This window comes from Nanorana parkeri, unplaced genomic scaffold (assembly GCF_000935625.1).
Source record: "Nanorana parkeri isolate BGI_ZX_2015 unplaced genomic scaffold, ASM93562v1 scaffold167, whole genome shotgun sequence".
Lineage (NCBI taxonomy): Eukaryota > Metazoa > Chordata > Amphibia > Anura > Dicroglossidae > Nanorana > Nanorana parkeri.
In genome coordinates this window covers 801,557-829,186 of record NW_017306435.1, presented here as the reverse complement: position 1 = coordinate 829,186, position 27,630 = coordinate 801,557, and the positions used below count along the sequence as shown (strand labels likewise).

The 27,630-nt window shown below is 40.6% G+C and overlaps 1 protein-coding gene across 1 annotated transcript in view; it reads left to right on the top strand.

Annotated features, from left to right (window-relative positions):
- CSPG4 (chondroitin sulfate proteoglycan 4) overlaps positions 1-27,630 on the top strand; it is a 180,041-nt gene that overhangs the window by 115,886 nt on the left and 36,525 nt on the right. The window contains exons 4-5 of the mRNA XM_018554634.1: positions 24,815-24,939; positions 25,448-25,599. Coding sequence (XP_018410136.1) covers positions 24,815-24,939; positions 25,448-25,599 — 277 coding nt within the window. The remainder of the gene's footprint in view (positions 1-24,814; positions 24,940-25,447; positions 25,600-27,630) is intronic.

Below are 27,630 nucleotides of genomic sequence, written 5' to 3'. Positions count from 1 at the left end.
CCCCCCACGTGAATGAGTCATTAAAAGCAACCTGTACTGAGAGATCTCGGTACACTGCTATTGCTGATCTCCTTCTGAGAAATGCCAGTTTCCTGGTTGGTGTTTTGTTCCATTTTCTTTATTATTTTTGAATCACTATCCTGGAACAAGTATAGAGATCACAAACTCTGTCTTCACTTGCTGCATGCTTCTGTCAGTACAGGTTCACTTTAAGTGTATTTTATGTGCTTTTATATGTGTGTGGGAACATTTCCTGTTTGGTTTTGGTTACATTCTGAAGATTAGAAATTAAACACAAACTCTGAGATCACAAATTATAGAGATGCAGAAGCAAGACGGTTGCAGAGACACTTCTTTACTTACACTTACTCCTTTACATGGAGTCCTATAATTACACACAACTTCATACACAACACATATTTAAATATAGATACATGTTTGATGAATAACCTCACATGATGTGCAATATAGACATAGTGAATATGCATAATCTTTCAAACAGAAACATCTTAACATTTCATGACCTGTTTACTTGCAGAGTCTTTATGTCAGATGTGCTTTGTAATTATGTTTAGGTTAAATAGGGGGTGCCTTTACATTGCTGTGATATGGGTTTAGGAGCAATGGCAATCAGAATATGTTTGAGTTATGGTGTTAATTAATGCAATTATGTGCACTGCGTGCAGTTTGTGGTGTGCGGGTTGTGGGTATGTACTGACGCCATACATTTTTAGTCAGGACCCCAAGACAGTGACATATCATCACTGCAGACGGCATACTTTTCTGTCAATGCGCTCCTTCTTTATCCATCATCTCTCCACATATCAGTGCTCTCTCTCCACCCTTCTCTCTGTCTTTACATTTCAGGGATCATCTTTCCCTCTACCCTGGGAAGTTTTTGTGGTCAGTTTGAGTTAGGATTGTGTTTTAATTAAGTACAGAATACATAAGTGCGTGATTATAGAAGAGGGTGGGAATGAGGAAGTCTGTAAGATGGAGGGAGAGAAAGCCGGGGGAAAGGCAGAGGACAGGGGAGAAGGATCACATCGCCAATGACTGACTAAGCATCTTCCTTCTGCACTCACTCATTACTTCTTTCTACCTCATTTTCCTATCCTCTCCTCCTCCTCCCCTTCTTTCACTCCCTCCATCACTGCATCCTTAACCTTTTCCCATGTTTTATGTCCCAGCTAAAAATACCCCAAAACATTAATCAGAGTCTCCCTGGGGAACCGTGTGTTACTGTGTGCTTTTTACTGGGGAGAAATGATGTGTGAGAAAGAGGTAGGCTGATGGAGGGAGAGAGAGGGGGTGTTGGAAAAGGAAAGAGAAGCAGAGCAGGAAGGAGAGGCTGTGTGTGTGTGTGTGTGTGTGTGTGTTTTTCTGTGGGAGAAAGGAAAGAGTAAATAATGAGACTCCATAAATTCTACATTATTCTGGCAGAATCATCCACAAGCGTCATTTTCTTTTTTGTTCTTTCTTGATCACATCATTAGTAGCACAAATCCCCCCCATTTCTATATGTGCAGGTGCTGTACAATCTTATTAGCTCTTACTAGCACCGTGCACTGTGACTGAGGCTTGCAGGCTGGTCTAGAATTTCTCATTCTGGTTCAGGTCAGCAGACAGAATCTGGAGCAGTTGCCCAATCAGCTTCTACCTTTAGTTTGAGATTTGAAAATGAAAGAGAGAATTTAATTGGTTGGCATGCACAGCTGCTCCAGGTTTTGTCTGCTCCAGTTTTGATAAATGCCCCTCTTTTAAAGAATACAAGCTGTTCTGTGATTAGACAAGTATGTGCATGTATGAAAGTCACAATCTCCCAGGTCAAATCAGAGAGCACCTTGTATTTTTTAAAAGAGAACTAAAGCCAAACCATTTTTTTGGCTTTAGTCCTCTTTTGGGTCACAGGAGTACATGTAATAATGTACTCCTGTGACCCAAAGTCGGCATTTAGCGTGCAAATTGTCACTATTTGTGAACAGTGCAGAACAGTGTTTTATTAATGGAGGTGCTGCAAAGCAAGCAACCCATGTGAACTCTTAAATAAACTTAAACATTGCACCTCACAGCAACATCTTTTTAAATTACTGTTTTGGTTATTGCCTATTCTCTGACATCTCCCATTCACATTCTGTATATTTCACCAAAGACCCTTACAGTCATACAGTGTTAATGCGGACCTTTACACTCAAAAATCAAATTCTACCAATGTATCCCTCTAGGTATGATGATTAACAATAACATAGACATGTCAGGTGTAAAATGCTGTGCTTGTGAAATACTTACACCTGCAGAGCATTCACTTCCTGCTTTGAAAGGTGGAAATAACTTCAGTTTGCCAACTCAATGCACACTGGGATTGCCTTGTCATCAGCAGAGCATTGCTGGGAAATCTCATCCGTAATCTTACGAGATCTCAGGGAAAGGCATTTTCCTCCCCTAAGATGATGTGCATGGTCACATGCCTAGTCACATGTGCCAGAAATTCAGGAAATAATAGGAGAGCTAGTAATCTGCCCTTAGTAAACATGGCCACTGTCAGAAGACTGTGGACGAAAAGAGAAATAACGTATGCAAAGAATACAAAGCTGGCAATTATCTAGAAGTATGTGTTTGTAGATTGTCATTACTAAACATGTCTAAAGGCGTGTTTGTTGTTCTTTTAAAGATATGGGTAAAGGTCCGCTTTAAGAGAACCTAAGCATTCCAGTACATCTAGAGATACTTCTGATAAGCTAAAGGGGTACTTCTGTTTGTCAACTAAATTTAGCTTCAAGCCTAAATACAGCTTCTGTAATTATAACTGTACTGTATATGCAAACTAAGATAGAGCTGGAAAGGGCTGGAAGTCAAAAACCTTATTTTTTTTAAGTTTTGGATAGAGTGGAGAGATGTTAGAACCTTTGTTGTTTTTTTATCACAGTCTCTGGGCTTGTTGGGGAGCTTTGCCTTCAATCCTAAAAGTCTATTTTGTGTGTGTCAGATAAAACATGAAGTGAAGTAAAATCACTTCAGCATGGGTAGAGAGAGAGCAATAAAACCTTTTTAGCAGGGTTAGGGAGGGTCTGCCTTTGGCTTTTAAATGTTGTGTTCCTTTTGAGATTTTCCCTCACTCCCCATTCTTTCTGTCCATCATCTGGACAAGAAGTAAGAGCAAATTTCCATAATGGGTACAGAGCTCCTCAGAACAGAATTCTGTGGAAACACAATATGGCCCAATCAAAGGACATTTCGGAGAACCTAGCTAAAGATCAAAAAGACTGAATAGGGTTCCAAAAAAGATTTCTATAGACTTGGGTCTCTGCCAGGTGAAAATAAAAATGCAGCAATATGTAGAATGTTGTCTGTAAGATAAGGCTGGCTTTACTTATTTATTTATATGACTACAATAATGACCAAATCACTTTTTAGGCACCATAAATGCAGACTTCTAGAACATTTCTAAGATTTTGTAAACTTTTTTTGCAGTTTAATGTGTACAGCTGTGCAGCATGGGCCAAATGAATAGCTTTCTGTTCTATTTGGCACTACCGAAAATTCCTTAGTCATGTCCAAGCACTAATAAGGGAACTTTTAGTTCTAAGTTAGAGTGACACTAAATCAGAAGTTAGATTTAAAAAAAAAACATTCAAGTTCCTTAACTATTAACATATTTTATCTTATTTATGTATGACTCAGCTGTAGATCCTCAAATCATATCTGAATTGGTGCTGACACTGTCCTTCCTTCTGGAGGGTGGCTACTGTTGTTCCCCATGGTCCCTACGTGTCTTAAAGTAGCCACCAGCTCGTTCCCATGATGAACTACAATTTCAATACAAATTAGCTAATTAAAAGTGAGATTGCAGTACATCACAGGAGTGAGCTTGGAGTGGTGGCTACTTTACAACACACAGGGACCATGTGTGTTGCAAAGAAGGAAGGACAGTGTCAGCACCAATTCAGAGATGATTTGAGGATCCAAAGTCATGTGATACACAAATAAGATACATTTTGTTAACAGATAGGGTACTTGAATGCATTTTTAAGATTTAGCTCCTCAGTTTAATGTCACTTAAGACCTTTTTCCGGGTGCTATATTCTACCTTTTTTTTCGTTGGATATGACTACCCTCTGTTTTCAGTATTTCCACTTCTAAAGTCCTATTTACGTAAGTACATGAGCAAGTACATGGTGACTCATAGACCAATCCCCATATTTTTATACATTTTTCCATAGGCAGTATGAAAGGGTGGACCTGCAAACAGCGAGGTATCTCCTTTACCTTCCTTTTAGGTATTCTGCTCTTGCATTTAACACTAAATATAAATGATTAGTCGGTTTGTTGCGGTATATATACTGTACACAGAATTATCGCATGGATAAAAGAACTTAAAGTGGAAGTGAAGGTAAAAGTTTCACAGCAAAAAATTTAAAGTGCCTTACCTGCCAAAAAATGTGCAATTTTGTTTAGTTAGTTTTCCAATTAAAGACATCTATGCTGCAACAACATTGCCAGGATCCGACCTTGCCTTTCTGTGCCTCATTTAAAACAATATGGCTTGGATCACCCCAGCCATTGATTGGATAGTGAGGGAGCAGAAATACACTGATGATGTCAACCATGATGTTACAGAATGTTATCAGTCATATCTCTGTGCACAATGTTTGGCTTGTATATTGTAGACATGTGCATGTCGTTTTTTTCCGAATTGAAATTCAAACATTTTGTGGGGAAATTCGGACATTTAGATGCATCCAAATTTCTAAATGAAAGAAATAACGAATCCAACCTATCTGAATTTTCCGCCAACCAAATTTCTGATGAATCCGAATTTATTTTACGAATGCCAATCGGAATGAACTGGTTGTGTTGTTAAACATTAAAATAAACAAAAAACTAGCGTGGATTTCCCTTTCAATTCATGCCAGACCCTTTAGGTCTGACAGGAATATTAGAAGGGACCCCAATGGCAAAAAAACTAAAACATTTGTGGGTTCCCCCTAAAACCCCTTACCAGACCCTTGATCCGAGTGGCAACCTGCCCCCCCCCCCTTTCACCATACCAGGCCACATGCCCTCAACATGGGGAGGGTGGTTTGCCTCCCTGCCCGCAGACCCCCACAACCACCCAGCCAGGGTTGTGGGGAAGAGGCCCTTGTCCTCATCAACATGGGAACAAGGTGCTTTGCTAGGGAGTCCCCCCGGGTAAAGTACCATCCCCTATGTCGAGGACATGTGCCCTGTTATGGTGCAGGAGGGGATGGGCCGCATGCTTGTCCCCCCCTCCTTTTCTGCTCTGCCAGGCTGCTGCTCGGGTCAAGGGTCTGTTTGTTTCTGTGGGCTGTCAAAAGGTAAAAAGAAAAATTTTACTTTTTTGTTTTTCTAATGTCACTTTTCTGCAATGAAAATTCTCTTGTAATTATCTAATGCATCCAAAATTTATGAACATTTCGGATTCTTATGAATCCGAATAACGCAACGAATTGACTTTGGACCCAAATCCGAAACAAAGCAAATTTTTTGCCTACGCACATGTCTATAGTGTTGCCTTTTTCTACTAGGCTGAATCATGTTGTGCAGGGAACCACAAGAGGCTAATATACTTACAGATCCAGTTACTCTTTAGAAACACATTTATGGGTGTTTTTAAAGAATATGTTGCTAGTATAAATGGGAGTAAAGATATCTGCCTACACTTTTGCTTTAAGATTTTGTGATCCTCACTAGCTAACCTACATCGCAGGGAGTATGTTAGCCCCATATGAGGTGCTATCACAGCCATATGGCACATGTGAGCCCTCTCCTCACCAAAGCTTTGACATATTAATAGCCTCTTCCTCTTAAAGGAAACTATTACTTGTTCTAATTACAAAGTGAACTTTGACACCCACAGGCATAGCCCTGAACAAGGACTATGCACACTTTTTGCATAGATGTCCATTTTACTAACACATCTCTATGGCTGATCACTTCAGTGTAGGAACGTATCTTGTGACACTGTGCCACAGCATACTTTCTTTGAAAAAAGCCCATATGATATAAAAACATTTGTATAAATGGCTGTTTACTTCCTGCAGAATGAAACTGCGCCTTCCCAGGGATACAAGGCTCCTTGTTTAACCTTTATTAGCATGGTAAATAGCATCCATAAAACACTATGTAGAGCCCTGTGGATTGTATTTGGTGCCTTAAGGAACCTTAGTGAATTTTTCAAATACAGAGATGGATGCAAATGACACCACCAAAAAAGGCTGTTATATTAGGGCACAGAGTCTGCATCCAGCCTTTTGCTAAATATGCTATTTTGCTTGGTGATAGCTTTTGAATGTCAACCAGCAAGCAACTGTACATTTTCATAATACCATGCCTTTTTATATTATTATGTCTGGACTGCTAATGTGCTCCCCTGTGCTTAGTGGTGTGCCAGATGTTTCATCATTGCAATTCTGCTGGCATAGAGAAATAACCTGGCAAAGAGAGGCCAGTCAACATACTCTGAAGTGGCCTGTTTTAGAGGCCAATTTATTAAAATGACTTGCATTATATTGAACATAATATCCTAAAAGCCAGGTACATTAAATGGTCATTCTATCTCTGTCATGGCTACTGTATATGGTCGTAGTCTTTTGTTTTTTAATATATACAGTCATACCAAATGACATTTCTCTAATGCACCATGAAATGTAAGTGAAAACTAAATTCACAATTCAGAATTAATTGGCAGCGGGCACTGGAAGGAGAATTTGCTTTCCTGAAATCATGTGCCTGTGTTCATAAACAATGGGTTAGTTTTTATAGTTAGGGTTAGGGTTGGTTTTGTTTTTCAGCAAAGCCATTGATGATTACCATGCCAGCACTGATATGGTGGTCACGTGGCTCTGTTAGAAAACAAGGTAATGTGATTTTCTTTCAAGTAAACTTTACCTAAGAGGTCTGTGTGGCAAAACTTTAAGTTAATTTCAAACGAAAATTCAGCGTAATCACTAAGCTAATCCCTAATGGGGACATATATTTTAAAAAGTATCCTATTTTATGACTTTTTTTAAAGGGATTTTTTTATAATAATAATGTTGATAAGTAGTGTTGATAAATGTAATGTATGTGCCCACCCTGTGATAATGTGACTTCACTCTATGCTTTAAATAGAATACAATTGGGAAAAAAAAGCTGGAGAAGTCTGGCATACCAGTTTCTAGTCAACTAAGAAGCAATACTCAATCTCACACTGCAGCTGCAAAAACAGTTAACATAATGAGATGCAATAAAAGGATAATAACACATAATGCAAGCATAGTATTGCCTGTAATATGGGGTAAAATTTTGAACTAATTCAGTTAGCTCCTCATTAATCCCCAAGCACTTTCTGCAATCTGTAAATTATGTGCTGGTGCCATAAAATACCTGCCAGTCTCCTCGGGAAACAAACCCTTCCTGTTCGTTGTTGCAGAAGAAGTGGAAAGTGACATACCGACATATTCCCTTCCTGTTGGCTACTGACCACGCTAAGCACAGAAGCGCATCCATTCTAGGGTGGTCAGTTGCATCTCTTCCTCTGACTTGGGAGGTCCAGGATGCCATACTGATGCACAGCATACCTGTAGTCCCAAAATCAGATTAGCGCTGCCACGCCCAGTGGTGTATTATGGTTTTGTGCTGCTCACACATGTATATACAAATAGATCCCCACACACATGTATATACAATAGATCCCAGCACACATATGTATAGACAATAGACCGCAGGGATCTCTGTAGCTGTGTGTCCTGGTACTCACAGAACTCTGCGATGTAGGACATGCCACACCACTCCAACGTCCGGAGCCATCCTGATACCGCCACTCACCACCACCCGAATCCTTGGCCACACCCATCCCCAGAACACTTGCCATGCCCACCGCTCAAGGCTGACTGACAGCAGAAGGCTGTCCCCGACCCCAGCCACTTCCTCCTTCTCCTTGAAAAATTGAAAAACCAGTGCAGCAGTCAGGTGCTCCTTCAGCTGTTGCCACTTACTGCCTCACTGGTTTGGGGGCAGCATTTTGCCGCCCCCCTGGAAAGTGCCGCTTGAGGCAAACGCCTTGTTTGCCTCATTGAGGATACGCCTCCGGCCACACACCCCCATCCGACTCTCTAGAGTTAGATTGACAGTGGTTCCTGGCCTCCAAATGTCTTCTCCAGTCTCCACCCCTAGCCCTCCAAGTTGCAGAAGAGAACAGGAGTAAAGTAAAAAGTGAAAAGCACCATAAAAAAAGGTATTTCCTAAATTTTTTCCTTGAAAGTAGTTTTCAGTGAGTTATTTAATGCACTGTATTGATATGAACTGCATATCAATTTGTATTGTGAGAAGGAACAGTAAAGCTCAACCATTGTGTAGCATTGCACAGCAGGAAGCAAAGTCTGTTTATGCAATGAGCAAAAATGGTTGCCCCCTGTATACTGTACATTATTAACTATATACTCTCTATATAGACAAATGTACATTTTTAAGTTTATGTACGTCAAGCTGATTGCATATACCATACACATGTATCTAAAATATTTGGAAAAAATATACATTCCCTTTTTAATTAATCATGCAACAGGACATGTTTCTTTTTTTTTTTTTTTTTACTTGCATCAGTATATACAATGTTACTATTTTAAATACATAAGGAAAACCTTCACTTAGAAATGTGCTTGTGAGCATCACATGCATCCCATGAAAAAAAAATATAGTCATTTTAAGGTTAGAAAAACACTTTCAGGGTTATTCACAAAAGGGTGAAGAGTTTGGAGAAGGCAGGAGAAGTGATCAATCTAGGACAACATAGCTGAACTGGAAAGTGAGCTGAATTGGAGAATTTTTCCAAGTCAGATATGTTGTCCTAGATCAGTGATGGCGAACCTTTTTGAACCCGAGTGCCCAAACTGCGACGCAAAATCAATTTATTTATCTCAAAGTGCCAGCGCTGAAAATAAGTTTGGTATTGCAGTTTGGGCGCTCGGGTTTAAAGAAACGTGAACCTTGGCTCGCGTGCCAGCAGAAAGGGCCTCGCGTGCCCTCCCTGGCACGCGTGCCATAGGTTCGCCACCACTGTCCTAGATTGTTCACTTCTCCTGACTTCTCCAAACTCTTCACCCTTCTGTGAATAACCCTGTTTATATCTGCCCAGTAAACAATTATATACATACACACAATCATTTCATTCACATTTTCATAGGTAAAGTTCAGTTATTTGAATTTCTTCTTACATGTTGGCAAATGTCTTCAATTTTAGGGGAGCTGGTAAGTAATTTATTTCTGTGCTTTCATCACTCAGTTGATTGGAGGATTGCGATGAGTACTTCTAAAATAAGAGGGATGAATAAACCTGTGTTCTCTACATATTCAGAAATTATTTTACCATACGGTCACTCACTAGAGTCGCTGTGATAGCTTACCCCTATTAGACACTGGTAGTGATCTCACAGCTTCACTATTTATATAAAGCATAGTTTTCCATCTTCCAGCTGAATGTCTCTCATTCCTATGTAGGGACCTGTAGAGTGTCAGCACTGATCAGAGACAGGAAGGTTAATAGAACACTATTTCAAACTGATCTGGCAATTGCTGGGTTAATTTAGTGAATAGTCCCTGGACGGGAAGGAAACTCTTTAAACTGTTAACTTAATAAGGCTTAGGCTAAGTTTTCAGCTCCACATATAAAATAATATCTAAAATTGTTGCTGCAGCTTGCAGTGTTAAAGCGGAACTTCACTCTTATCCTAAAAATGACAACAAAGGAACGTTTAATAAAGTTTATTAATGGCAGACTACAAAGATAATTATAGATAATTGCAGATGTTATAGCTAACCCCACACTACAAGGGTTAACTACTTATTTTGGTCTAGGTACTAATAAAAAAATCATTTGTACTCACCCGAACTGCCGAGCCGACATCATGCTTCCCCGTCTCCAGTTTTTGTACTCTTTTTGTACTATACAATGCTGTGATCATCCCAGCCTATTGGCAAGTCTATGCAACAATTAGCTATAAAGTAAAATCTATGCGACCCATCTGGTCAGCCTTGCACAGAATAGGCTCACTACATGCCCATCAATATCCAACTGAATCTACCAAACTCAGATATGGGTCAGTCACGGTGACCCATCCACACTATGATTTGTGCCCAGTTGGACCAAAAAACGGATGTTAGTCTATAAAAATTATAATATAACGGGACATATAGGGGTTGATTTACTGACGGTGCAGAGCATGTTCACTTTACAAGCAAATTTTCACTTAGTTTCCTGAATGGGAATTAAAGAAGCTGTGCTGACTTCATCATTTTTTTCATTTTCATTACACGATTGGATATTGGAATTTTCGCCCTATTCCCTGAGCTAAGTGAAAATTCCTTTTTAAAGTGAAAATGCCCTTGCAAAGTAAACATGCTGTATGCATTTGGTAATTAGGCTCATTCATCTTGACGGCCACCTGCAGGTGGAGCCTGTATTATGAGTTGGAGGTTCCTGTGGTTTTACCCAGTAATGCTCCTAGGGCTGATGATTCATGAAGGTCTGGGGAGTCCACTGAGTTAAGTAGGTGGGTTCACTTTATCTGAACTAAATTGTACTAAAGTGAAGTTGTTTATTTTTGCTGAGCATAAAGTATACCCAGAATATGCAGGTAGTTGTTATATTGTTGCACTGTTGACTTTTGTTGTTTTATTATTTCTATTGGGTCTGCCTTGACAGCCAACATTTGTACAGAAGTAACCCATAAGGGAGTGCAGTGGCATGGTAAATGGAATTTACAAAATATGGACTAGATCTCCTCAATGTACAATAAATGGATAGAAAGGAAAGTACACCAAGCCTTATTCCAGGGCTGATAACTAGAAAGTAGCAATTTTAAGGCTATTGGATTTGTGGGTATTGGAAATGTTAGCTCACTTCTCTTTTACTCTCCACTAAGCAATGCTGAAAGTGAACTTGTCCCTGATTTTAAACTGATTTTGCAAAGTAAAAGTCCTACCAGAAGGTGCTTCTATGAGGTTCCTGCTATTACCTTTGTTAGGCAGAAAAGCCTACAGTGAGCACCCCTCTAATCCTGGTTTCAAGATCAAAGTGCCTGAATTCCCCAAGATTTTGAGTAAAGACTCACCCTGCAGTGCCAAGACCTGCACCCCCACCTGCTGGTGGTCAGTGAGTGGATGGGCCTTAGCCCCAGAGGGCAGGGCTTAGCTTTGGAAGCAAAGGAGTTTAATTTTTATTAACAAAGGGTATCTATGGTCAAAAACTATATATAAATATGTATTTCCATAAGCTCTAGCCTACTCCTAATAACCATATCCTGCAGGAGTTTGTAAACTTACTTATTGTAGTAGGATGTACTTCCTCAATGCACTGACACAATTTTACTCCCTATTCAACCCTGTGAATATGCCCTTACTTGTGTCACAACTCTCACAAAGCCTCCCTTCTGAACTACAACTCAACTTTTGAACAATGTAACATTAACATTGATTGCTGCAAACAATGCACGATGGGGTATGCAGTCTTGAGAAATGCTGTTGAATGTGATGGGCAGGCAGAAGGCAGCACTCAAAGTAAAAGGGTTTTTTTCAAGTAAGCTTTGATTGCATTATCAGAAACAACTCTAGTATGTATTCCTATTACACTGCTGATGTTATAACAGGAAAGTATATGCTGAGACTTTAGAACTACTTAAAGTCGTCAAGATCAGAGGGAAACATACATGAGGCTTTTTTTGCTAACAAAATATAATAACTGCTTGCTGTTAAGTAGGGTATACACAGGCTGAATTTCGTCCAGTTCCTGATAAAGCGGCTAAAACTCGCAAAGTGGGCGCTGCTGCTGGCACACTTCCAGCCAGCATCGCTCAATCAGCTGATTAAAAGAGCCGTTTGTAAAATTTTAGGTCGAATGGAGTTAGCATCCAATCAGCCGCTGTCAGAGTACAAAGTAAACAGCAGGGGATTCGTCTGTTAACGCTTGTCCACGTTGATGGAGAAATCTTTTTTAATTTTTTTCGTTCAGCCTGCAAATTGAATGGAAAAAAATAGAAACGTGTATACCCGGCTTTAGGCATGACATTTATATTAACTTATGGGTTCAGTTTAAAGGTTACCTAGCCAACTCTCTTACGTCATTGTTACAATATTGGAAGAAACTTCAGATGTCTGGCATCACAAGTGCCCAATGCCTATTTGACTTCGGCAGAGAGAAACAACAACACCATTAATGTGGGCGCCTGTCTAGGCAAGTGTTAAAAGCGCAATGTTCTGCAGGTCTTATTCTAGTTTATAATTAGGTAAAACTGCAGGTTCCTGGTCTTAATGTGGTTTCCCCACTGTCGCTAAGCCTCCCTGAGACTGAATCATCAACGTTGGCATCAACACACTGGCTATTATACCTCCAAATATAGTAACGCTGTGCAGCCCAGCCCTACGTAGCACCCTTTACTTTTCAAGCTGCAGCTTCACACATGCACCATAGAAATGCCTTTCCTGTATTAATGGCTCTCTCTTACTGCACTGTATACAGCACTGTCAGATCATCACAAGTCAATGGCACATACCATCCTCTTATGGATCACAGGATCTGTTCCCTGCCTCAGCTCATCTGTGTTTAAATACTGACCAGTTACTGAATTACTGTGCAACAGTTTTTCTAACAACGTCCGTTTCATTCCGTTTATATCAGTGTGATTGTCAGTTTGTGTGTGACCCCAGTGCACAGCACCCCTAAAGAGTTTTAGATGCAGAAAAAGCTGAAATAATATTTTCCTACAGTACTGAATGAGCTTCTGTGTTGCAGCAAATGAGTCACACAACACATTCACTAACATAAGCATATTGTGCCGGATAGCACAGACTTACTCACCCCATGTGCAAATCATCACCCCTCCTTCTATGCAAACTGCCACGCTCTATTCACAAAACAGATTATGATTTTCACATAGTGACCACATAGAGAATGTAATACTCAGCTTTTCAGTCAGAACTGTAAGTAAAATGTATGTTAATGCCAGAATATGATGAAGGCTGCCACAAACCTGGGGCTAAACCAAAAACTCAAATACTCAAATACCAAAAAAACTCATCCTGCAGGGGGGCTACCCCGGCACTGCAAAGGTTAAAGTCCAAATCCAGGATACACTTCTAAACCCCTGCCCACCCCTCCCATGCCCCATTATCTGATTGCTGGATAAAAGATGTCCGTATCTAAAAGCCCCTTTTTACTTACCTTAAAGTGACATTAAAGTCCCAAAAAAATGTCCCTCCCCCGATGTTAATTAAAGCACTTACCTTAAATAATGTTTCTTAATCTGATCTTCTTTCCTGTCATTTTCATCTGTCCCTCCAGCGCTGCTGCTGGTCATCGATCCAGCGCTGACTCCTCTGAGCTTGCTGGCACTTCCTGTCCCACGGTGTCTGCATGCGGGTGCATGCGTCCATATACTTACCTTGTGTCTCTCCTCGTCTCCTGGGAAATTGGGAACTGCGCATGTGCCTGCCCCAAGATGCTTTGCGGCCGCCCGAGAATTTTCCCATTTTCGGACAGGAACGCGTGGGGAAGACACAGGTAAGTATTAACCTCTTTTAAAGCTTTCTTTTTTTTTTTTTACACTATTTGCATATATCTACTGCCCGCTAGAAGTAGATATATGCAAAAAAAAACAGAGGGTTTAATAATCCTTTAAGCTAGGGGTGGGCAACTCCGTTCCTCCAGCTGTGTTTTAACTACCCCAACATGCCTTTGGGAGTCATGCCTGTAACTGTCAGTCTTGCAATGCCTCATAAGACTTGTAGTTTCACAACAGCTGGAGGGCCTGAGTTGCCCACAACCCCTGCTGTGATGCCACAGCCCAGAGTCTTCTCCTTTTCTGCTTTTATTCTTGCGTGGCTCCTTCTTTCAGAGTCCACATCATTGCCTGCATGGGCACTTCCTATTAGATATCCATAGGCCAGGGCCCTCTCAGGATCCATAAGAAGACAGGCGCCAGACTATTGCGCTACTTGATTTACGGTCCCCCCCACCCAGAAACAGCAGTGGTGTGACCTAGATGGGGAACATAGGTGAATATATCTGATTTCACAAGGTAGGCAGAAACAAAAGTCTAGCAGAATGGGTTAGAGGTGGGTGGAAGGGGAAAAAAATACTTTTTGACTGGCTGTGGACTGTCTCTCTGTGTCCTCACGTCTAATGTAGGTCTAGGTCAGAGGTAAGTAGAAAAATTATTTATGGAAAGGAAAAACACTGCAAAGCATTTAAATACTTGATTTTTCTGTGCTTTTACCTGCATATTTTTAGGTTGGTGATGGTAGCAGGGTCTCTTTAAAAAACAAAAAGGGGGTTTACAAATGTGTTCAGTGCTTTATTTTGCTTCAGGAATTCAAAGCAAGCAAATTCACATTTAAATGAATGAATGAGGAAAGCCTAGTTACATGACCTGTAAAAATCATATGACCAGCCTCTCCAGCTATCATGGAATGTCCCCAAGAGTGCTATGCAGGGAACACTTCGTGGAATCTCCATACCACTGTCTGCATTTTATGGCTGCCTCGTAAAATGCAGCCATAGTGTAGAGTAAACTGCAGTGTCCAATGCAGTGTGTATAGGCGTATCTGCTCTCTGTTCTAAATGACCCTTAAAGAAGCACTCAAGGGTTTTGAAAAGTTAACCCTTGCAGTGAGGCTACCCCCGCACTGCAAGGCTTAACTGCTCATTTTTCTCTAGGGGCAAAAATAAAAAATATATACACACCTGATCCTCGGTCCTACGGCAGTGACTCCTTATCTCTCTCACACTCCACTCCAATTTTGGTATGTCCCTCGGGATCTTCATGTCCAGTAAACCTGTATAGATGTGATAATGTCACAGGTCCTTAGACCGCCGTAACCTGGGGGAGAAGAGGCTCTAGGGAATGGTCTAGCAGCCAGGCGGCCCGAGAATCGGGTAAGTATTTCTTCTTTATTTTTATCCCTAGACCAAAATGAGCATTTAACCTAAATCCCAAAAACCTTTCATTATATTCAGAATAGGATAACTTATCTGACAGTTGATGGCTGCTGGATCTCTAAGCCTGTCATGATCTTTTGACCAATACATATTTCAAAAAATTAGGAGGGAGGGATCTTGTATATATATATAAATGGGGTATAATTGTTAATTGGTTGCTAAGATTTTCCCAGTATACTAAAGTACACCTAGTATACCCAGTGACTGATGATACCATATTCTGTCCCTTGCAAATAATGAATATCTCGATTCTTAATTTTACCCAATCACACTAGAAGTTCTTGGATCGGTTGAATTGTTAGCAACTATGGGTCTTGTTTGGTCTTCCATAATAGGACCAACAGCAAAGCAAAACCATATGGTCATAGCAAAATGAATACATTACAAAATAATACAGGTGTTATATTTATTCATATTTAAACCTGTTGCTTGTCTCTGCTTTTACATGCTCGTGACGTTTAGCAGCTTTATAAATGTATATGTAACCTGTCTTCATGAAAATTGCACATACAAATAAATAATCTGGCAGGTACTGGATTAAAGCTTTACCCCCTTTAAAAATCACATCAGTGTGCAGCTCTGCACGAGGATATGAAATCATCTTACATTCATTAGTTAAACAAACACATTTTTTCTTTTATAAATGTTTATTTTACTTACAATTATTTTTCTTCTTGGACATTAGTGATTCAGCCTGTGCCCAAGTGTTGCATCCCGGGAAGGTTACATCAGCACTGCATTGCTGTGAAATCTCATCTGTAATCTCATGAGATCTCAGGGAAAGGCATTTTCCTCCCCTGAGATGTTGTGCATGGTCACATGTTCTAGTCACATGTGTCAGAGTTCCAGGAAGTAAAGGGAGATATAGTAATCTGTCCTTAGTGAAAAATTGCCACTGTGAGAAGCATGTAGAAGAAAAGAAAAGTACGGTATGCAAAAAATAAAATGCTGGCAATAATTTATATAATAAAGTATCTGTTTGTAGAGTGTCATTACTAAACATTTCTAATGGTGGATTTGTTGTCCTTCAAAGATATGGATAAAGTTCCTCTTTAACTGTTACAGTTAACGTCAGTGTAGGTGCAGACAAATTGAACTACTACCTGCAGTATGCACAAGATTCCAACTTCATGCAGATGAACATTGGAAATATCACAAATATTGATGACTAAAAGGACTTTGGTGAAATTGATTTTGCAACAAAAGCAGCAATTTTGTCAATGGTCTTTTGTACCAATTTTGCTGTAGGCAAAATTTACTTTTAAAACATCTTATTTTTTTAAATGTATATTTCAAAGTATACACTTTATGGGGTGTATTTAAAATGGTCTAGTGTATTTCATATTTTGTTGTATTTGATTGTTATCTGTATACTGTATACTTTAATTTATTTCATAGCTGATTTTTTATTTCTCTGTGAAACTGCATTTTGGCACAAGAACAGGTTTCAGATAGTTGAAAGGAGCTTCCATTACCCTTAGGAGCCATTTAAAACCCAACCTAAAAAACACATTCCACCTTGACTCTAATGTATTTTGCCAAAACCTTCTTATAACGCAGGAGAATGAGCCTATGTTCAATTGAAACTGTGTGAAAGAAATAGAAAACAGAGCTTCTCCTTTATATGAATAGATGCTGTAGGTGAATACAGGTTCACTTCACTTGACTTTACCTCAATTCACACTTGAGTAAATCAAGCCATTTGCTTCAGTTTGCGCTGCAACGATGTGACCTTGCTTTATATTTGACAGATTTTACTTATAAGTCTCACACAAGACCAGAGTAGATTGTACTATCATGTAATTCTATATGCCTCACAATCCAGTTCCCCGTCCAATACACAGAAAACGGGAACAAGGGAATAAACATTCGAATTGCCACTAATTTCTTCCTTAAGCGAGTGGAATTCCAGTCAAAACTGTATTGATGGTGTTTTAGATGGAGGAAAGTTTTATTCTCTGTCAGGTATTTATTACTGTTGCCTAGTTGCAAAGATGTTCCCTCACTTCCTGTCAGAGGGGTGCATTGGGAAGTGAGGGGAAAGCCCACTTCTGAGGGATGTCTCTTTAACAGGTGTGCCCTTTACCCTCTGTTTCAGTGACAGTTGTCTTATTTTAGATTTCCCTTCACTTTCCGGCTAGATGAAAGCTGTCGGTGTGTAAACCTCCTCAACATAGGCACAAGCAGCGCTGACCCCAGTTGTAACCTTTTCCCACTGTATCTGAAACTTTAAAGAATGCTTGACTGGAGTTCCAACTGGAGAAACTATTGTCTTTGCTTACTTGTTATGTTGATACATTGTCTGCGCTTATGCCAGTGCTGGACTAATCTTAGGTGCCAGGCAGCCAATTCTCCTTACAATTTACAGCTGGGACCTACCTTTTGAGTTTTCCTCTAGTTGTTGTCAATAGAGCTGGCTACTGGATTGGACAGACTGGCTTCGGAATTTCATAATAATGTGTCCATCCCTGCTTATGCAGTTAATATTGGCAAAAGGCTTCTATTTCATTTTTCTTTTTTTTAATGAAAATTTGGAATGATACACATGTATTTTTTGTTAAACACCCAATACTTTGTGAGATGTTTAATGTCATAAATGTTTTGTTACTGTAGATTTGAGAAAAAAAAAAGTTGGCCAACTGATCCACTTAAAAGAGAACTATGGGGTAAGTGCTTTTCCCCATATGTCTCTTAAGGGTCACCGGAGGACATATACTAACCTTCTCCCGTGACCCAAAGCTCGGTATATTGTGAGCTACAGCTCGCGGTATACTGAGACCGACACAGCCGAGACGGATACTGACAATGCTGTCGAGATCCACCCAGCTGCGTGAATGACAGAGGGCTCTGCCTATCTAGAGGCAGAGCCAGCTGTACCCGCCCCCTCCCCTGTCCGTTGCTCCAGTCAGCGCTGAAGGAGTGGTGAGGGGGGGAATCCGTGCGGGGAGCTGTGACTGGCAGTCACCGCTCTCGGCAGGGAGATGATCGAGAAGTGAGCGAGCGACGGTATGTGTGCGCTCCCTTCCCGATCGATTGAGCTGACGTGTGACATTTTCATTGTCACACGTCACACTGAGGTGAGAGTGATTTTCTCTCACCTCATAGTTCTCCTTTTAAGTGCAGCCTTTCTCAACGGGGGTGCCTTCTGGCTTCTTCAAGGGCACCTAGAATCTTTTTGCAGTGTTATGCCTTTCTATAGTGCAGGCAGGCTGGCCACCAGCACCATGGAAAAGAATGACGCTAATCCAGGTAGAGTTGGATCCATTCAGAAAAAAACGGACTTTCACCTCTCTCCAGGCCTGCTTCACCGTTCGCCCTTTGCTGTGCTTCCGCAGCTGCAGCTCCTGCTGTGCTGGTAGGACGCTGATGTAAAGAGGGAACTGAGGACTCTGAGGGCTAGTTCACACCAAGTGCGGAGCAGATGCAGAGCAGAACAGTTACAAAATGCCTCAAAACTGCATCCAATGTATTCCAATGGTATTTTGGGCACTAGTTCACACCAGAGCGTTCAGTTCCAGAGCATGTGGAAAAAATTCAGCATGCCCTATTTTTTCTGCTCTGGAACACACCAAAATGCATGCAAACGCATCAAAAATGAATGCAAACGCCCTGGAACGCACTGAAAGCCAATTTTAGGCTAAAAAAAACCAAACATGTAAAAAAAAACAGAGTTGACAAACTCTGCTTTAGTGTACAAAAGCACCCAATGCCTACTTCTCCTTTTTATTTATTTATTACAGGTATTTATATAGCACCAACAATTTACACAGCGCTTTACATAGAACACAATCACACCAGTCCCTGCCCTCAAGGAGCTTACAATCTAAGGTCCCTATCTCACATGCATACATACAGGTACAATTTAGCGAGGAGCCAATTAACCTTCCAGAATGTCTTTGGAGCGTGGGAGGTAATGAAGGAGACCCACGCAAGCACAGGGAGAACATGCAAACTCCTTGCAGATAGTGCCCGAGCAGGATTTGAACCATGGACCCTGAGTGCTGCAATGCTGAAGTGCTAACAACTACACTGCTGTCCTGCTTCTCCTTAATGTGCACAGATGGGATTCAGGAAAAATGTATTTTTAAAACCCCTTGAGTGTTGATTTGTTGTTTCAAAAAAAATAAAAATTACCTTTTTAATAAATAAATGTAATAGGCAAAAGATGCACTAGACTTGAATAAGTAAATGAAAAATACTTGCCACGGACATGTTCAACACTTCATGTTTTTTGCTTTTTCATCGTTTGTGAAAAAGGGTTAAATTCACGCAGAGTGAGAAGCAATTTCAAGTAGTGCGCCAGCGAAACTAATGCAAAGTGATAAAGTTAATTTAAAAAATCCTTATGGCAACAGCTTACAGGCAGCAAAGAATGACAGTCTGAAAGAGGACATTTCCTTTATTAGATAATTTGCAACATGAAAGAACGTCAGCTGAATGTCTGAAATTAATTTTTAAGATCAAATTCGGGGAAAGGTATTACACCAAAGTGGCTTAACAGAATTTTCAGTCTCATTTACAGAATACACCATCCTTTAAAAAATGGAATATTCCACTTTGCATCTGTGATCACTTTATGCCTTGGAACGAGAATAGAATTATGCTGTTCAATCGCATGGAAACACAGCGCCTTCATATATACCCCCTGTTGTTTATGAAATGTATTTTATTAATGCTACATATATTCCACAGGAGAAATTCTATTAAACAAATAATTAAACATTAGGATGTATAAACATGCATCTTAAAATAGGTAGTTGACAACAAATGTGTACTTTTCACATTATTGGTTTTATTTATTCTCTCTCATTAGGTATGTATGCGTAGCATAGGGCTTGGGGACTATTTTGAATACTCAAAGCAAAGGAAAAGATCAGCTAGCCAGAATTAGCATTCCTATTCTAATTTATCAACATTCATTCACACAAGGATTGCTAATTCCCCTGCCCATAGAAACAAGGTCACCAAAATTGGCCACATCTTCTAAAACTCACCTCATGTCAGATGGTCAGATCAGAATATTTTATGTATTCAAGCCCAACACCAGCTAAAACGTTTTTTTCTAGTTTTTCAGTATGAAATGGTTAGAACCTCTCTCAACGTTTTATTGGTATCTCCATTTGGGAGCCAGGTGGGACCGAGGATCAGGTGAGTATGTCTTCTTTATTGCCAGCCTCTAGACCAAAATGAGCAAACCCTTGCAATGCACTGTGAGGGTTAATTCTGTTCAATTCTGTTCATTCCTTGAGTTCCTCTTTACCAGGTGTCAAACAAAACAGGATGTTATAGTGTATCTCTTGGCAAAATCTTGTTTTAACATAATTCACTATGTGAACTAATCCAATGCTTACACTTTCTATGGAGAAGAAGGAAGAATCACGTGTGCTACAGTGACAAGTAGGTAAGAATCACAGTGATTGCCAGTTCTAGAATAAATAATTACAGGACAAGTAGATATCTCCTTGCTCATCATTCTCAGAAAACTATCTGCCTCTCTATGGGTAATCGTAGTGTGAGATTACTGCAAAAAGCTACACTTATGTTTAATGCTCTACCACTGCAGTTTCCACAAGTATGTTGTAGCTACTTACTGAAAACAAAGCACCGTCCCCAGGGGCTGAAAAAAGGTGTTTTGCATAGAAAATGGTTTATTGATCCTGAAAATCAATTAGAATGAGGAATTGCAGTGCAAACTATCTAGAGCAGCCGTGTGGTATTTAGATGATAGTAGCAAATGTAAATATACTATAATAGATAAAGGTTAGAATGGGTTTATCATAATAATAAACATATTTTCTGTTTCAATATGTTTTATTATATAAGACGGTAACAATAGTTTATATAGCATTCACACTCTGCCACAGCCAACACGGAATGGTACAAGAGGTATACAAATCTTAAGGCAAGAAGAACTAGCTATATACAAGCCAGTATATAATAGAAGCTTACATTTGGTCATTACCTGAGAATTAACTTTCCAGGAAAAACATTGAGAAAGTTTGGACGCCTTTGGGATGCCTTAGATCCCTTCTTTAGGCTTTATACACTGAGTGGCCAGTTTATTATGACCACCTCACGTTTGTAGGCAAATGAGCTATAATTAGCTATAATTTTGCGCTGAAGTTGCTAGAGGGCCAGACCATTATAAATAGGGAAGCAGGTTGTTTACCACGACAGTGGTAAACAGAGATAATTTTCTGAAGATATGGATAAACAACGCGATTTAACAGCCTTTGAGCGTGGGATGATTGTTGGCGCTCAAGCCATGGAGCGAGTATCAGCGAAACAGCAGAATTCGTTGAATGTTCAAGAGCAGCTGTTGTTAAAGTGTTTAAAGACTGGACTGTCAGCCGAAAATCTATCTGAACGTGCGAATTGTGGCCGTCAGCGACTAGTCATTGTTAGGGCAGAACGGAGATTGACAAGACTGGTACAAGACAACAGAAGGGCAACAGTGCAGTGTCAGATTCCTCGCATCACCTTTCAACATCTCGTGGAGTCACGAGGCGGCCCAACTAAGTCATCTCGTGGCCCAACGAAGTACTGATGGGGTGGTCATATATAATCTGGCCACTCAGTGTACAATTCTGAAAATGGCTCTGAAACCCACATATTTTATATACAGATTTACAAGGATAAAGATTGAAACATAGATTTTAAAGCGACACTAAACTCAGGAGTTAAATATTAAAAATGCATTCAAGTAACTTAACTAATAACAAAAATGTATCTTATTTGTGTATCACTCAGCTGTAGATCCTCAAATTATCTCTGAATTGGTGCTGACACTTCCTTCTGGAGGGTGGCTACTTATGTTCCCCATGGTCCCTGTGTGTGTTGTAGTCACCGCTCCAAGCTCACTCCCGTGATGGACTTCAATCTCACATTGGTTTGCTAATTTGTATTGAGATTGTAATCCATCACGGGATCGATCTTGGAGTGGTGGCTACTTTACAACACACATAGGGGCCATGGGGAACAAAAGAAGCCAACCTCCACAAGGAAGTACAGTGTCAGCACAAATTCAGAGATGATTTGAGGATCTACAGCTGAGTGATACACAAATAAGATACATTTTTGATAATAGTTAATAGTCCAAGCAAACTTGTCACCTCAGTGAGGATGAGGTGACAAGTTTGAGAGTCTTCTTTAAATGTCAATACACCTTTGACCAAAGGCTTGATAAAAAATAGGCTTTATTGTGAGAAGTCTTCACAACATGGAGCTCGTAGGTTATTTTTGCACACAGTATCAGGTATAACACATTTGTAGATCTGCAGCAAAACGAACTCTGTACTTTGTACTCCTACTGTAATCACTGTACTGGTACCCAATCAGTTCCTATGTATATGTGTTCACGTTTCACATCTCTTTTGCATGCAGGGAGAAGTTCTATTTAGTATTAGGCCGTGTAGGGAACTTCTCGCAATAAGCTGTCTTAGATTGAGTGGTTGTCAATATGCTAGGAGAGGTGGCTTCATTAATATTCCCAAAGTCTATCTTCTTCGTGCAGAGGCTGAAGCTCTTTTGTGATCTATCTTGGATCTTCTAGACTTGGGTTGTAGTTTTAGTCTATTCTTTTCAGTCTGTTTATAGTTTAGGAGACTGGTTCTGGGGATATTAAATTTTTTCTGGTCTGCGTGTTGGTTGTCACGTGCTTCTATCCCTGTTTTATGAAATTCCTCCTGAGGTGTTCCAGTTGGGTATGTCTGTCTGAGGTGTGTGAACAGATCCGATTGTATCTTATGGCCTGAATATAGATGACAGATTTTTTTATGTACCTGTGTGTGAAAGCTATCATGACTGAGGTATGTGGGACAGTCTGTGGGTTTTCTGTAGATGAATGTTTGCAAACATGTTCATTGAATACCTATTGTAGTGTCTAGGAAGTTTTTTTTAGTCCGTGAGTGGTTTAATTTAGATCTAATTGTGGGGTGGAAGTTGTAGTTCCTGTGAAATCCTCCTCACTTACACTACATATAATTAAAATATCTTCAATGAAGCAAAAGTAGACCATTGGGAGTGTGCATATATGCACATATAAATCTAAATGTATAGTTAATGAGCCTAGGGGAAGGCTGGGGGAGCAGGTTTCACTAATGGATTCTATAGAATAGGTAAAGGAAACAGATAAATAGACCAAGGGTAAGCAGTAAGACAGTGTGAGGATAGATCAGCAATTAGTCTGAGGAGGTCATTGAGTTGTTGAGGCAGCAGTGTGCTCAATTGAAGAGAGTGCAAAGTGACAAAGATAACAGACCTTCACAAGACATATGTTTTTCAGAGTGCAGTTGGCTGATAGAGCAAGGGAGAACATTACAGAGTATGGAGTGTGTCCTCCATAGGTGCAGAGCATGAAGTCTTGGATGTTAGTGTGGGAGGTGGTGGACAGGGAGGATGCTTGGAGCAGGACATTACATACAGATCTGAAAGCATGCAAAGTGTATACAAGGTCAAGGGCAGGGCTGGATAAGGAGCATGACGGGCCTGGTGCTGAGGATTTCGGTGCATTGATATCCCCACTCGTGGGTTCTCAGTTTACCCCGTCAGGAGTGTATGAATGCATATGTGTGTTTTGACAATGTTGTCAAAGGGTTTTTAAAACTTGGTGTCGGGATGTGGTGAAGTACTATTTCAAGTTCAATTATATATGTCCAAATAAATGAATTTATATTTTTTCTATATACGGTCTGGAAGTAACTTTATTGGTCTGCACATTGAACTAAGAACTACCACTGGCCCCAAGTTGTAGAGTGACTAAAAATCTCAGCAATTCATTACACAGCAATGCAGAATACCATCAGCTGTAGAGGACTACAAATCCTAGCAGTAAATTATACAGCAATGCAGAATAATACCACCAACTATAGATGACTAAAAATCAGAGCAATAAATTACACAGCAATGCAGAATACAGCCAACTATAGAGGAGTGCAAATCCCAGTAATGCATTACACAGCAATTCAGAATACCACCAACTATAGAGGACTACAAATCCCAGCAATACATTATAAAGCAATGCAGAGTGGCACCAGCTTTAGAGGACTACAAATCCCAGCAATACATTGTTAAGCAATGCAGAATACCACCATCTATAGAGCACTGAAAAATTCCAGCAATACATTATACAGCAATGCAAAATACTATGAAGCTACATACTCTGTGTTGCTCCGAGTTCATGGCCTGATGTCTCCAGGGTCTCAGGTGGGCTGTGCGGGGTTCCAAGTTGGCTGTGCAGGCTCTCAGGAGACTGTTCAGTGCGGCTTTCAGTTGGTCAGTGCAGGCTCACAGCAGGCCAGTGTGGGCTCTTGGTGGTTGGTGAGAGCTCCAGATTGTCAGTGCTGTCTCTAGGTGGTCAGTACGGGCTCTTGGGGGTCAGTGCGGGCTCTTGGTGGTCAGCGCGGGCTCTTGGTGGTCAGCGCGGGCTCTTGGTGGTCAGCGCAGGCTCTAGGTGGTCAGTGCAGGCTCCAGGTGGTCAGTGTGGGCTCTTGCTAGTCACTGGCTCTCTATTCAGGTGGTGACCGGCTGCAATCAGGCAGTGGCGGCCCTCTATTTAGGCATGATAGCGCGCTGCTTGCTGGGGCCTCTTGAAGCCCTAGTGAGGAACGAGCGGCCCCTCTAATATGCCTAAATAGAAGGCCGCCGCTGCCTGATCAGTATGCCCGATGGCAATCCGGGCCAGTGGCCGTCCAAAATCAGGCAGCGGCAGTCCTCTATTCAGGCATATTAGAGGGCTGCTCTCTGTGGCCTCTTGGAGTCCTAGTGAGGAGCGAGCGGCCCTCTAATATGTCTGAATAGAGTGCCGCCTCTGCCATGTTGCAGCCGGTCACCTGCCCCATCGGGCATAGCGAGGCGATCCAGGTCAGATGGCAAGGCCTATTTGCAGGGGCGGGCCTGGAGCGGCAGGTCCAGATTTCTAACAGGTCCAGGATTCTACCAGAATTATGGTACAATCCTGCGGCCCGGGTCCTAACAGGCCATGGATCAATACCCTGCCCTAAAGTGATAACATTGTTGTAAACTGTAAAGGTTCAGACAGAATAGTTGCATATATGTGTTTGATTGTTGTCATCTACAATTCATTCAAAAATAATATAAAGACATAACAGCAGTAAAGCTATGGATCGTATTCTCATTTACGTCCAGATGTATTTAGAGGTATGCTCTGATATTTTTTGTTAATGGCTGATTTACAGACTAATTGGTAAATATCTGAGCAATAGAGACAAGTTTTGTGTACCTATGTTTAGATGTAATATGTAATTACCTAGAAATACTACGTTCATTAATGCTCGGTGGTAGCTTTTAGCATCTTTAATTATGCATTTCCTATTAATTCCAGTGTGCACAAATACAGATTTAAGGTGTGAAAAGGCGTTTTATTATATCTTTTGTTTCTTGAGGTAGTAAGCACACACAACCCCTAATATGCTATCTTTTCTTTTGCTTCTACAGGACAGCACACCACAAGTGACCCTGACATTGGAAGGAGTGTGGATGCCAAACTTCTTGTCACTTTTGTCTCCTCCCAGAATTCTGGTCTCCTCTTCCTTGCAACTGGAACAAGCCAATATCTGCTACTGGAACTGACCAATGGAACCTTGAGGGTAAGGCTAAACCTCCTTGAACTGATATATGAGAGGGCGAATGACCCTGAAAGAAACCATAATAATAGAGTATAAATATACAGTATGCAAGAATAACAAATGTGATTCAAGCTTTCAACATAATATATTCATTTTGCTTCAAGAAGTGCGTGGTGTGCATTTCTGGAGCTTAACAAGGCTGACAGCTAGGAATGTGTATGTGCTACAGTAACACAGTAATACAGTAATATCGGAGAATACAGGATGTCTCAGTCTTTCCTTCACATAACTCTGTGTGATATTCAGACTTTAAAGGAGAACTATGGGGTTAAGTCTTTTCCCAATAGTTCTTCTTAGGGTAATGGGAGGACACAAACTAGCATCCTCCCGTCACCCTAGGCTCAGTATACCATGAGCTGCTGCTCGCGGTATACTGAGACGCTGAAGCGGATGCTGACAATTGTGCCGGGATCCGCCCAGCTGCGTGACTGACAGCTGGCTCTGCCTATCTAACTAACCTGTGACAGTCTCATTGTCACAGGTCGGCTAGAACTACGAGGTGAGTGAAAAGCACTCACCTCATAGTTCTCCTTTAAGGCAGTTTGGATGCTCTGTGCTAAACAAACTCAATACATTTTTGTTGAAATCACACTAAGCAAATAATCACATGGTATACGTGCATAAAGAAAAAAGGAAGTAAGGAATGAAACGCAAATTAAAATAATGCAGTCACAGTGACGTTGTATTCATTAGTTAAATAGGACACATAACGCGGGCTGTTCAAAACACAGAATTTTGTAATTAAGAGGCACTTTGAATTCCTTCAAATTAATCACTCTGCATGCAGATTTCTATGTCTGCAAACATACCAACCAAAATGTCACATAAAACATGTGCACAGAGGACCTTCCCAAGAAGAGAATGCAAGCAGGCAGGGCTCTGTGTGATCTCTTGACAGAAGTGCCACATTTACAATTAGGTTTTACATCTTTCTTTAATTTTGCCTGCCTGTTGACTGTTGACCAATCGTAACACCAGAAGCAGAACACTAATTTTGAAGGTGGAATCAGAGGCAGTACATTTCTATCATCACACAGCCATCTACTCCTCCTCAGACTCTTGAAGTGCAAATTAAGCCAAACTTTTTTTTTTTGGGATAGAGTGGAGAGGGATTAGAACTCCTGTTAGGTTTTTATTGTTGTCTGTGTCTCTCTCTATTTGTTCAGGTGACTGTTATCACTGAAAGTGAAAGAAAATCCCAAATTTTGAGTTGTCATCAGAACAGATGGCAAGTCTTCAAATGAGGACACTAGTTCTGATGTCCCTGCTGACCACCAGGGGTTTCCCTCACTTTGGAGGGATTTCATCCTACTTCATGTGAAGGGAAATCTCCTCAATGTTAAACAGATTGCAAAAATAAAGCTGACAGAGGTTTTAACCATCTCTTACGCAATCAAAAACCCAAAAAATGTTTTGGCTTCAGTTCTACTTTAATTAGAGAGCTGCAAAGTCCAGCAAACGTTCATAAAAACAGTGATCTGCCTCCAATGGTGATTTCTGGAAAAAGGGTTGGTGTGTAGAAAAATGTAATGAGACATGTGTAGAGGCTACCAAGCTGGCCTTTGAAAATACAAGTTTTATTGGCTGCATCTATTTTGCAGAACCCCAAAACCAGAACAAGCATGTTATAAATGTTTGTCAGAATTCCTTATCTCTATAACTGTTCTTGGTTTGCTGCTCAGACAACACTCAAACCAAAACATCAGTATAATGGCCAGGGAACTATCATTCTTAAAATGAGAGGCAAGCAATGGCAGCCTCCATCATCTCTCATGACAGGATCCTTTTAAATTGGGTAAGGCCTCAGAACTAATAGGTAAAGAGATACTCTCAATAGTTGGTTCAAATAATCATTTAGAGAGCCTAGGGCACCATATATCTCCATACAGAGCTCTGTGCCTTCATTGGCATACAAGAGCAGTGCCAAACAATAACCAGGTCAGCACTCGCTGCCTTCAGTCTTTAGCACATCCGCAAAAAAAAAAAAAAAGT